This window comes from Phascolarctos cinereus, unplaced genomic scaffold, assembly GCF_003287225.1.
Source record: "Phascolarctos cinereus isolate Bilbo 61053 unplaced genomic scaffold, phaCin_HiC Scaffold_5;HRSCAF=322, whole genome shotgun sequence".
NCBI classification, from domain to species: Eukaryota; Metazoa; Chordata; class Mammalia; order Diprotodontia; family Phascolarctidae; genus Phascolarctos; species Phascolarctos cinereus.
In genome coordinates, this window is record NW_027555958.1 from 75,790,310 (window position 1) to 75,803,673 (window position 13,364).

At 41.7% G+C, this 13,364-nt stretch overlaps 1 protein-coding gene across 3 annotated transcripts in view; it reads right to left on the reverse strand.

The window, feature by feature from the left end:
* Window positions 1-13,364, reverse strand: part of SLC44A3 (solute carrier family 44 member 3) — a 103,484-nt gene that overhangs the window by 35,900 nt on the left and 54,220 nt on the right. For all 3 annotated transcript variants that reach the window (XM_020999430.2, XM_020999435.2, XM_020999437.2), the window contains one exon: window positions 9,087-9,252. In XM_020999430.2, the coding sequence (XP_020855089.1) occupies window positions 9,087-9,252 (166 nt within the window). The remainder of the gene's footprint in view (window positions 1-9,086; window positions 9,253-13,364) is intronic.

A 13,364-nucleotide genomic window follows, 5' to 3' on the forward strand; every position in this document is an offset into this window, starting at 1 on the left:
TCTAGCAGATCCAACTTCATCCCATTCAGCCATGCTGCTAGGATACTCTCAGAGCCCAGCCACTGAGGTTCATTTTGCCATGTCCTCTTCCACAGGTATTCCTAACTCCTTCATATCTCTTCCTTAGAAACAATATTCAAGTTAATATTAAAAATGCTCCTAGAAAGGGCGTGATCACCTTTTGCTCTATGACCCTATTCAGAATACTTGAGACTACTGTTCTTTCTCTCAATAATTAGGACTGAATACAAACTCCTCTGTCTGACATGTAAAACCCTTCATGTCCAGGCTCCAGCCTCTATTTCCAGGTTATCTATACCTTCTTCCTTCTCATACACCTTCCATTCCAGCTACAATGCAGTATTCCATCTCCCAGCTTCATGTTTCTGACCAGCCTCTCCCCATGCCCTGTCCCTGGAATACTCTACCTTTTCAAGCTCCATATCTCGGCATCTCTACCTCCCTTAACGGTACAGCTCAAGTATCACCTCCTTCAAAGGGGCCTTTCCTGACTCCCCCTGGTGTTGTCTCCCCTCCCTAAATCACTGCCTATTTATGTTGTGTAGATCTTATATCTACTCAGGTCAAGTTAATAGGCATTTATGAAACACCTACTATGTACCAGGCACCATGCTCAGTGCTGGGGATACAAGGAAAGGCAAAAAACCAGCCCCTGATCCTGTGGAGCTCACAGTCTATGGAAGGGACCACATTCCAAAAACCATCCATAAACAAGCTTGATGATACAGGAGAAACTGGGGATAGTCAACCGAGGGAAGGAAGATTAGAGAGGATGAGGAAAGTGAGAGTTGAAGGAAGCCAGGGAAGCTAAGGGGCAGAGACTAGGAGGGAAAAAGTCCCAGGTATCAGGGACAGGCAGTAAATATGCTCAGAGGCCAGAGATGGAGTTCTATGTGCTTGGAATATCAAAGAGGCCAGTGTCACTGGCACAAAGACTATGGCAGGTGGGGCTGGGGATGTAAAGTGTCAGACTGGGAAAGTAGGAAGGGGACAGGTTATGGGCTTAAATGCCAAAAGAGGATTTTATGTTTGATCCTGGAGGCAACAGGGAGCCACTGGAGTTGATAGAATTGGGGGGGGGGAGTTAGATGGTCAGACTTTTGCTTTAGGAAGATTAATTTAATAGCTGAGTGGAAGATAGGTTAGAGGTGTGAGAGACCTGAAGCAGGACGAAGAACCAGAAGGCTATTGCAATAGCCTATAAACATACTGTATATTCCTAGAAGAAGATAAGCTCCTTGAGGGCAGGGACTGTTTTACTTTTTATTCCTAGTATCAAACAGAGCCCACTATATAGCAAGTACTTTTAAAATGCTTGTTGATTGACTGATAGACCTCACAAACACAGGGCCTTCACCTTTGCCCCTCCATCCCACCTATCAAAACCTATTTTCAGTAAAGAATTTAATAAGCTCAATTCACAGTGAAGTATAAATGTCTAAGGCTTAAATTAATTATAGAATTTCAAAGCTGAGGACCTCACTGGCTATCTAGGCTAACCAGCACTTAGCACAGTGTCTAGCACATAGCAAGCATGTAATAAATGCTTGTTGACTCATACCCCTAAAAGAACCTTTATTATAAGGGGAGTGACTGTCTTTTACCTTTCTTTGAATGTCTAGTACAGTACCTACCTCACAGTAGGAACTTAATAAATGCACACTGATTGACTGATTATAGCCTGCTTGATTGGTAGTCATCTGGCCTGAACTTGAAGACTGCCAATAACCAACCCTCCACCTCCTGGAAACAAACCACTCCCCTTTCGGATAACTGGTTAGCATATTTTTCCTCATATTGATTGTCTCTTTGTAAATTTCATCTAGTGTACCTACTTATGTCCTCTGGGTCAAGTGCCAATCCAATTCCTTTTCCAAGAGACAGCCTTTCAAATACTTAAGACAGATGTCACATATGCCCCACCTCTCCTCCCATCCTGACCCTGAATTTCTTTTCCGAGCTAAATATCTCTAGCTCCTTCAGTTGATTTTTACAGGGCATGGACGCATCTTGCCATTTACCTCCTCTAGCTGATCTATGGCTTATAAGTGCTCTTCCTAAAATGTGGCTCCTAGAATTAGAGACAATTCTTCCAATAGGGTCTGATAAGAACAGAGCACAGTAATTATTATCATCTCTTTATTCTTGGAAACCGACTCAATGCAGCCCAAAACCAGTTGCAGGGGCTGTTACATAATGCTGTTGACTCATATCGACCTTGCAGTCCTCTGAAACTCCTAGATCTTTTTTAGACAAACTGCTGTACAGTCATGCCTCTCCATCTTGAAACTTGGCAAGTTTGTTTTTTTTTTAGCTCAAGTATATGCCTATGAAACTTTATGTTAGTATATTTAGCCATAGCTCCTAGGTGTCAAGATCTTTTTTGGATCCCAACTCTGTTACTCATTGTTACTATCCTTCCTTTCTTCGTGTCATTGCAAAATTGATAAGGTTGCCACCTATCTATCCCTTTATCCAAGTCACTGATTAAAAAAAAAAAAGTTAAACAGAACAGAGCTAAACATGGGTACTTGGGACATTATACTGGTGACCTCCTTCCAAGCTGACATCAAAATATTAATGATTCATCTTTGGGGTTTAGCTATTCAACCAGTTCTGAATCTACTAAATTGGACCTTACCAATAACTAATCCATTTCTTTCCATATTTTTTTCCCAGAATAGTATGAGAAACTTTATCAAATGTTTTCCTAAGAGCTAGATGAACAATAACCAGTGAATTCCCCCAATCCATTATTTTAGTAACCACGTAAAAAAGAGAAATAAAGAGTCTCACGTGACCTATTCTTGATGCAGACTGATTCACTGTGATTATAATTTCCTTTTCCAAATGTCCACTAACCACTTCTTTAATAAAAGACATCCTAAAATTTTACTAGAACCCAGTCTAGATCAGAAGACTCAGCTATCAGATCCTTGTTTGTCAGGACCTCATCTACAGGAAAGGCCATTAACACCAGGCCCAACCTTCCTTCTTTCCTAGTATTTCAAAGAAGACTGAGATAGACCTTCTAACATTCACAGGACCCTTGATGTTGAGAACCCTTGTCCAAAGGCACCAATCACTCTCTCATTCTCAGTGAGGCAGTGTTTCTAGCTGTCTAAGTGAAAACTATACACTTCTTCCATTACAATTCCCATTCTTTTATCTCCATCCACCTCTGCCCCTCCCCACTCACATCTATCTAGCTCTGTCTGCCCCTTTCACTGTGCCCTCCATAATCCTTGATCTATTGCTAACAAACCTCTTCAGACCTCTTCCTCTTGTGTTTCTTTCATATTTTGACGTTCACAGAGACCTAGACTTTCCCAAAAGATCCTCTGCCTCCTTGGCCATACTCTCATGTCCCCCAACACACTGGTTCTGAAGAGAAGTACACATATTCTTTTTCCCCATGGCCCTCTAGACCCTCCTTTCCCTGCCATCAATCAGCAGCCTCTCCTCCTTTGAGATTTACTCTTTTCAAATTAATCACCCAAACCATATCTTGCTGGCAATTATCTATTGGCCTTCTTCCTTTTTTCTTTTTTTTGAAGAGTCCATTCATTATCTGGGTCATGGTCTTCTCTATGCCAACCCTTCCCTGCCTTTTATTAGGGGACTTCCAATGTGTAAGTTGATGTTTATTCAAACACCCTTGCCTTCCATTTCATCAGTCTCCTCAACTCAGATGACCTACACCTTTGTTACTCTTCTTCAGCCACACATACAGCTATACTTCTTGATCTCACTATTACCCATAATTGTCCCACCTCTACGACCCAAGAATTCTGAAATTCCTTTATCTAATGACAACCTCCTATCATTTCATTGCTCCCTATGCATGCTTTTTACTCATTCTTTGTCCTCCTCCCACCTTGGCAGATCATCCCCCCCCCCCCCCCCCGCTTTACTTTCCCCACTTCCTAATCTTGACTCTATAATTAGCCAGCTCAACTTTATCACAAAATCTGCCTCCCTGTGCTCCTGCTCACGTAATGCTAATAATGTTGGAAGAAGTCATATCTGACGAAGTGCTGGCCCTTCTCCTCACCAAGGTTGGCCCCTTTCTTTGTACCCTTGATTCTATCTTCTCTAGGCTCCTACAGAAGACCATGGCAATTACTTCCACAACCATCCCCTTTAGCACTAATCTTTGGTAGCTCCCAATCTCCTGATTTCCCTGCTGTCTATAAACTTGCCCAAGTTTTCCCAGCCCTTAAACAGCCCTCATCTGAACCTACCACCCCCTCAAGCTACTTACTGCTCTGTATTTCTTTCCTTTCACTAACTCCTGGGGGTGGGGGGTGGGGGGCAGAACTGTTTACACTCATAGCCTCCACTAATCTCTTCTCACTTTCTTCAAATCTTTTGCAATCTGGCCTTTGAACTCATTCAATTGAAACTGTGCTCTCTAAGGTGACCAGTGACCTATTAATTGCCAAATCCAATGGCCTTTTCTTGAACTCTCTACAGCCAGTGACGCTGTTGACTGCCTTTTCTCCCAGATAATCTCTCATCTCAGGGTTTTCCTGACATTGCTCTATGTTGTTTCTCCTCTTACCTGTCTGACCACTACGTCTCAGTCTTCCCTGCTAGATTATTATCTGTGTTCTACCTCTTAACTGTGGATACACCCCAAGGCTCTGTTCCAAGACTTTTCCCTCTTCTCTCAGTAATCTCATCAGTTTTCACTGGTTTAATTACTTTAACTTCAAAAATAACTTCCAGATCTATCTATTCAATGCTACCTCTCTTCTAAGCTCCAGTGTCTCACCTCCAACTGCCTAGTAGCCCAGTCTCTTCTTTCTCCAATCTGTCCTCTACATACAGCTGCCAAAGGAATATTCTCAAAAGCACAGGGCTGGAGGTATCATTCCCTTGCTCTCAAAGCTCTAGTGACTCCCTCTTGCCTCTAGGGCAGAATACAAAGTTTTGTGTTTGGGATTTAAACCCCTTTACATTCTGACTCCAGTCTATCTTTCCAGACCCACTATACACTTCTCCCCCCCCCCCCATTTACTTTACTCTGCCATTCTGGCAAACTGGCTTTTTTGCTGAGCCTCACACCCAATATTCTCTTTCATTTCTTTGCCATTCTTTGTCCCCTTTGCCCAGAATGCACTTCCTCCTCACAAGCCTTTTCCAACTCCCTCTGCTGTTAGTACCTCCCCTCCTCCCTCTCCCCACCTTTTATTTTCTTGGTGTATACTTTGCATTTATTTATGCATTCACATCTTATTTCCTCTGACAGAAAAAATCCTCTTTAAAGGCAAGGGTTGTTTCCTTTTTGTCTTTGTGTTTCCACCACATAGCTCAATGCCTTAATAAATGCTAGTGGATTCTTTGCTTAAGTCCAAGGATTTGAGTCAAGCTCATGGGCCTGCAGTTTGAAGATTCCATTCTCTTCCCTTTTTGCAAGATCAGGACATTTGTCCTTCTATATCTACCTACTTGTACCACTGACTAATCAGATATTTTCATCTTCCATGCAAGAATAGTATGAAATACTTTTGTCAGATGCTTTGCTAAGATCTAGGCAAACAGTACTGTTCTTTAAGACAGGGACTGTGTTTTGCCTTTCCTTATATCTCCAGAGCTTAGCACAGTGCTTGGTATACAGCAGGTGCTTAATAAATGTTTATTGACTCTTTGACTGAATCTATTGTTTTAAAAATATTTTGATAACTGTATTTCAATACAATTGATTTCCTTTGTAATCCTATGTATTGTATTTCATGCATTTTCAAACACTATCAGGTGGAGGGGTTATATGCTTCACCAGACTGTCAAAGGGATCCATGACACAAAAAATACTTAAGAATTCCTCACCTACAGTATACTCCTGATCAACCAGTTTAGCAACCCTGTCAAAAAAGGACATAAAGTCAGCCTGACAGGACCAGTTCTTGGTGAAGTGATGAAGGGTATTTACATTTTAAAATGGAACCAAAGCCTTAGGTCAGGAATTCCTGGTCTAGTTGTTGTAAGGGGGAAAAAAAGCCACAACTTCTTATTTTCTCCAAATGCTGTTTGTCCTTCATTTTCAAAAAGGGCCAGTGACATCACAGGGTGATTTCTTAACTTGTGTGTGAATTGCATTTAAATGAAGTTGAAATGCACAAAGTCATCAGCCTCACTCTCTCTTCCAGGCTCATCAAAGTCCAGTTGCAAGACAAAGGTCAAGATAACAGGTGACGCAATAGTTGGGAGGCAGAGTAGGTAAAGAGGGGACAGCTGCAAAGCCCCTTGTCATAGGAGTACCTTTGATAATAGTGACTCCAATCTGAATTTGTAACACGCATCTCAACTGAGAAGGAACAAAGCAGAGAAGAACAGATGGTGATGCTGTCTGTTATGTTTCTGCCCCCCACTGGAAAACCAGAGTGAAGAATTACCAGGTAAAGATTATAGATATACCAGTATATCTTGATCTCCTAGCTGCAGGTACTCGCCTTGAGCAAAAGGACATCACATAAAGTGTAGTCAGTTACCTGATCTGTCTACTCACAAGACCAGCCATATTGGGAAGTACATGGAAATATGAGCTTGCAAATTCAGTGCTATTTCTGGTTGTGAATAGATAAAAAGAACTTAAACATGTCCCTCACTGAAGCAAGCAGCTAGGACAGAGGACTTGGAGGATATCTATCTGTGTTACATTATTTCTATGAGATGAGAGGCCAGGAAAATAATTTTTTTATTCTTCTGTTTCTATTAACTGGGTTATAGGGCTCTTACTTGGCATCTATCAACCTGCTCCTCCAGGGAGACTGCTGGGGTTCACGAGATGCTTGTTAGCCCTTTCAGATCCTTAGATGACTGGGACTTTTTAAAATTTCAATTCCATCAGAAACAAGCTTATCTACTGTCAAGTCTCCCTGCCTCAATTCTCACTGGTGTGGTAAATTTACTCCAACAATGTAGAATGGCAACGTCTTTACCTTATATACTCAGAGACGTGTCTGGGGCACTGGGATGTTAAATGACTTGCCCAGAGTCAAACAACCATAGGTGGTATATATCAGAGGTAAGATTCAAACCCAGGTCTTCCTAAGTCCAAGGCCAGCCCTCTATCCACTACTTGATAGTACCAACAGAATGTGAGTTATTATTAATAATAAATAAATCACTTGGATAACTGGGATACTTTGGAGGAGGTTCCTTCAACCAATATATTGTTAAATTTATAGTGACTCAAAGCTCCATAGTTCTACTATAGATAGAATAACAATAATAATAACAATAGCAATAATAACTGGCATTTAAATAGTGCTTTAAAGTTTCCAAGGCACTTACAGGCATTATTTCATTTGAGTTTCACAATAACCTTGGGGGGAAGGGTCTACAGGTCTGATTTCAGGCCAAAAACTATTTCCCTTTTTGTCTCTCTTTCCCCAGCACTACTCTCAGAGCTCAACATAATAGACGTTTACTTAATGCCTGCTGAATAAATGAATGAATATCTATTTTGGGTTTGGAAAGTCCTGGGGACTATCCTTCTGGCCTTAAATCAGCCCCAACTTAAATTAGCTCCATTTCCCCCACCCAATGAATGGCTGTCTCTCCAGCTGTTGAGGAATTCCATAGGAGAAATTTTTACAATATCTCTTGGTAATGCACTAGCTATTTGAACTGTCAAGAAACTCTTCCCAAATTTAAGCTATGCCATGAGAGGCTTAGGTTAAAACACATTTCCTCATAGTTGGTCCTCAGCAGAGCCAGGACAGCTGGCTGCCATTCTTCATACAAAGACCATTATGAAGTCACTCCTCAAGCTTCTCCTCCCTAGGCTGAATAATCCCAGTTCCTTTCATCTCTCCTGGAGATTTTATTTCCCAGGCCTTTCATCATCCATGTGGCTTTCAATTGAACTCTTCCCAAGCTAAGGATTAAAAAACAAAAGCCAATGTGACTGGTTGACTTTAACATGGGACTCTATGTCCCAGTTTGTTTGGACTCTTGGAACTTGTATGACGTGAATGACACTGATGAATATGCTCTGACCGTATTAAATCCTTGGGATGGGTACAATTTGCCTCTCCACACACAGGCAGGGATAGTCTCCAGTGCTGAAACCACAAGATAAGAATGGGCCTTGAAACATCAAATGGAAAAGGCAGAGGCAGGGCTCTGCCAAGGTCAAAGAGAAAAACCTCTTAAGAGCCTGAATTGTTTGACTAAAGGATGGCCATAGAAATGAATCATGATGGATGATTCTTACATCAAGGCCCCCTATTCTCAAGTGTTTAAATTGTCTTAAGATACAACCTTCAGCAGCTAGCAAGGCAGAGGCTTAATAAATGCTTGCTGTGGAATAAAAGTGAAAAAGTGCTATAGAATTGGTTTTTGGTGAGCCAAAACTATTATTATTATTAATAATATTATGATAATGATTCCTGTATATTTCAAGATAAGAAAATAAAGAAGAAATCAGAGAAAAAAAATCAACATATTATTAGTTTGACTTGTCAGCTACAAAGATGGAGCTTGAGAAGTATCTAAAAGCATACATGTTATCTTATTTATTTAATAAACAAGCATTTATTAAGTGTCTGCTATATGCCAGGCACCACTAGGTGCTGAAGACACGAATACAGAACTCTCTTTTTCCTCACATTATTTGATTTTTACTGTGTACGTATCGTTGTCTCCAGAATGTAAACTCCTTAAGGGCAGGGACTATTTCTCATTTTGTCTTTGTATCTTTAGTGTCTCACACAGTAGTCTGGTACATAGTGAGTACTTTAAAAAAAGGTTTACCACAGTGCCTTGCACCTAATAAATGTTTACTGGATTAATGGACTGGATGACTCTAGGTCACTTTCTAAGCCTTGGCTTCCTCCTCTGTAAAATGGGCATTATCTCACATGGTTGTTGTGAGGCTCTAAAGCAAAGCGCTTTTAAAACTTTAAGGGGCCGTGTGCCTGTTGTCATTATTATATCCCATGCCTCTACTGAACTTGGTACCATCCTACAATTCCAAAACGTTTCTTCTGAGATTTTCACCATGAGACATCCAGGTACCTACTATTCTAAGAGAAAAGAAGACAAACTGCACCTACCGGTTGAAATAGCAGGTGACAACTGCCCCAGCTATGGTCATCTGCTGGCAGGCCAGGATAAATTCACTCGTCCAGATGAGGCCGATTAAATGGTACCACCACATATATCGAATGCCAGAAAGAAGTTTATATTCCACGCGTCCTCCTGTCGTCACCTCTGCGGTACCTGCAGGGTCAAAGAAATGATGTTTCAATCAACCTTGTCCTATGTCAAGCATTGCCAAAATGGCTCAAGGGGACAATAGGTCTTCTTCACGTCTGCTTATTCCTCATGGATTATTCTTTAGCAACTGGTTAAAACCTCAAGTAGAAAGTAAACTTCTTGAGGGCAGGGCCTGTTTTTGTCTTTGAATCTCCATTGAGGGAACTCCTTTTATAAGACTGCAACCCTAAGGAGTTCTAAAGAACTGCCTGAGATACGTAGGCATTAAGTGACATGCCCATGGTCACAAGAGTATTAGACTTCAGATTGGTTCCAGCACTCCATCCACTATTCCACATACCTGGATGTCCTGGCTGTTTCCTTGAGATGCATCTTAACATTCCTTTTCCTATGAAGTACAGACTTCTGGAACCTATTATGTTTTTCCCCTTGGCCATACAGCTAATAAATGTCTGAGGTGGAAACCCGCTACATATTTGTGCCCTTGGTCATATAGCTAGTAAGCGTCTGAGGTGGGATGTGAACACAAGTCTTCCTGACTCTAAGCCTAGAGTACTGTTCACTACACCATGTACCCAGAACACAGTAGGCTCTTACCAAGTGCTTCTTGATCTGGATTAAGTTAACCTCTGGGATGGTCAAGAAACACATTTGTTTAAGATAACAAGTACATTGTGTGTGTGCATGTGTGAACGATATGGGGTCTGAGGAATTATTATGGCTGAAACACCCAATATACTGTAGGACCTGCATAATGGAAAATTACAGACAAACTTGGAAGTGCATTTCAACAAACATTTTTAGTTTGCTAAAGTAATTATCCTAACTTAGCAATTATCATGAAGCACAACCTATAAGCTGACGAACTTAAGTAGGCTTACCCCCAGATGGGTTTGAGTTTGGGAACCATTACTTAGTAACTGGGTGAGCTTGGGCAAGTAATTTACTACTCTGCCCTTCAGTTTCCTCGGTCTATAAATATTTAAATACCTACTGTATGCCAGGTAAACTGAAAATTTCTTTTGTTTTTACTTTGCAAAGGTATCTGCCTCAGGCTTCCTTTAAATGTCAGGACTTGGAAATAAAAGTACAGAGAATGAAAAACTTTCCTTTCCCATAATGAGCTTACCTTCTCAGGGGGGAATTTTGTGGGAATAAAATTAGTATAGCCTCCCTCTCGTTTTAAGTAGGATTCAATTTATAAAAGTTAGTCATACACATGACTGACCCTTTTAGGAGCAAACCAATTGCTGAAAGCAAGGTATGCCTATAGCAAACTGAGGTGAATAGCAGAGCCTGACATATGGTTTTGGGGACAGGGAATGGGGGTAACCACTGAGTTCCAAAGAGTCTTAAAGCTCCCTCTACAGACTCTCAGCCACCGACACCCCTGAGCAAGGAATCAGTCCTGAGCTCATAGTATATGCAATGGGAAGGGGCCTCAGAAGACCGGAGCCCTTTACTGACCTGAGACCCAAGGAGATAAAATGACTTGCCCATGGTCAAACAAGTAGAAAGCACAAGAGGCAGGATCTGAACTCAGGTCTTTAGGATTTGAAGGTAAGTTGATTCTGACTTGAGAGTCAGAATGTTTTGTAATAATATAATTTGTAATCATGTAATTCAATGAGAATTATTAAGTGCCCACTATATGCCAGGCACTGCACTAGCTGCTCATGATACAGACAAAAACAGCAGAGTCTCTGCCAGTAAAGAGATTATCTTCTGGGGGCCTGTACGGTACAGCAATGATAACAGCTAAGTATGGGCAAGATTCATGCCAAAATATTGAGAGAAAGGGCAGTGAATAACTAGCGAATGCTTAAGGTTTAGAAAGTACGTTCTTCATAATAACAACGAGAGGGAGGCTATACTAATTCTATTCCCACAAAATTCCCCCCTGAGAAGGTAAGCTCATTATGGGAAAGGAAAGTTTTTCATTCTCTGTACTTCTATTTCCAAGGCCTAGCACAGTGCCTGGCACACAGTAGGCACTTCATAAATGCTTGCTGAATTACATTAGAAAAAATTCTGGCTCTGAAGTCAGAAGGAAAAGCGAACAAGCATTTATGAAGTGCCTACTGTGTGCCAGATGTTGTGCGAAGCACTTTACAGATATTATCTCATTTGACTCTCCCAATAACCCCACGTGAGGCAGCTGCTACATGACTCCCATTTTACACTTGAGGAAAACTCAGACAGACAGAGGTTAATGGACACCTGCCCAGGGTCATACAGCTAGGAAGAGTCTGAGGCCATGTTTGAACTCAAGTCTTCCTGACTTTTGGTACAGTACTCTGTCCACTGTACCACCTAGATGCCTGAATTCAAATCTTGCCTCTGATGGTCACTACTTTCATGACCTTGGGTAAGTCATTTCAATCCAATTTAATAAACTTTTGCTAAGTGCCTACTATGTGCCAGGCACAATGCTAAGTGCTGGAGATACAAAAAGAGGCAAAAGACAGTCCCTGCCTTCAAGGAGCTTACAAAATCAGTCAACAGGTGTTTATTAAACACCTACTGTGTCTTAGGCACTGTGCTATGCACTAGGGATACAAAGAAAGGCAAAAACCCAGTCCCTGCTATCAAGGAGCTCACAGTCTAATAGAGAACAATTAAAAGACACTGTCTTATTTTCTGCAATGGCCACAACTCAACTTTCTATAATTCAATTGCTGTTTTTCAGGTGTGTCCAACTCTTTGTAATCCCATTTGGGATTTTCTTGGCAAAGATCCTGGAATGGTCTGCCACTTCCTTCTTCAGCTCATATTTTTACAGATGAGGAAGTTAGGCAAGCAGGGTTAAGTGACTTGCCCAGGGTCACACAGCTAGTATCTGAGAAGGCCGCATTTGAGCTCAGGAAGATGATTCTTCCTGACCCTAACCCCCGCACTCTATCCACTGTGCCACCTAGCTGCCCTGTATAATTCAGTCTTTCCCCAAAGTTCCCAACATTAATTGTTTGGAGAGGAAGCAGGGGAAGGGAATTATGCCATACAGCAAAATAACTTTCCTGGACTTGAGGTGGCCAGAACTCATTGTTTCCTAGGCTCTTGTGAACAGACCTTGAATTCTCTGCAATGCTACAGCTGAACTGACTGACAGAAAGCATTCCATCTTTGATCATACCCTAGCTTTGCTTTGGGCTGTTGGCAACCTGGGTAGCAATCAAGGCACTGATAAATGGGCAGGCTTTTCTAGGATGGCCACATTTCAGAAAGGTGGGCTTTGAACCCAGGTCTTTCTGATTCCAAGCCCAACATTACTCCCAGCCATCCCTCAGACACTCTTCCTACATTTCTTTCTCGACTAAGCGCAAACATTCCTGAAATATGTCATGTTCTGTTTTGTTTTTCCCTAGGAATAAGCTTAAAATAACAAGAGGGCCAGAGAGTAGGCTAGCTACCACATGACATAAATGCTGATTTCCTCAGACGTGGAGGAAGCTCTGAATGAAAAAATGTGAAGATTTTATCTCTGCCATCTCTTGGCTGCTTTTGTCGATGTGTTCATATAGAGTGAACCATGCTCAGGCATATCACGGGTCACTGTTTGGGGCAGCACACTGGACTTCAGAAGTGAGAAGTGAAGGTCTTGGGCGATAGGGCTCTTAGCGTATCAGGAAGAAACAGACCTCAGTACTAACAACAACAGTTGACATTTATCTGTGGCTTTCAAATTTTCTAAGTGCTACGAGGCTTATATAACCACAGACTGAGAGCTGGAAGGGACTTTCAGGGCCACCTAGTCCAATTTACAGATGAGGACACTGGGGCCCTGAGGGCTTAAGTGATTGCCAGGGTTACAAAAGATCACAGATTTAGAGCTGGAAGGGCAGTCAATCAGGGAGCATTTATACCTAGTTTCATTAATACCCTCATTTTACAGATGAGGAAACTGAAGTTCCCCAAGGCTAAGTGGTTAGCCAATGGATATAGCTTGTAAATTTCCAAGGCAGGATTTGAACCCTCACTTACCCTGACTCTAAGCCCAGCACTGTTTTCACCATATCACATGGACGAACCAAATCTGCTGTCTGTCCGCCTTTGCATGTGAACCTTGGCACATCCTTCCCAGGTATCTGACTTTTCCTACCTTTGGTTCACTTTTA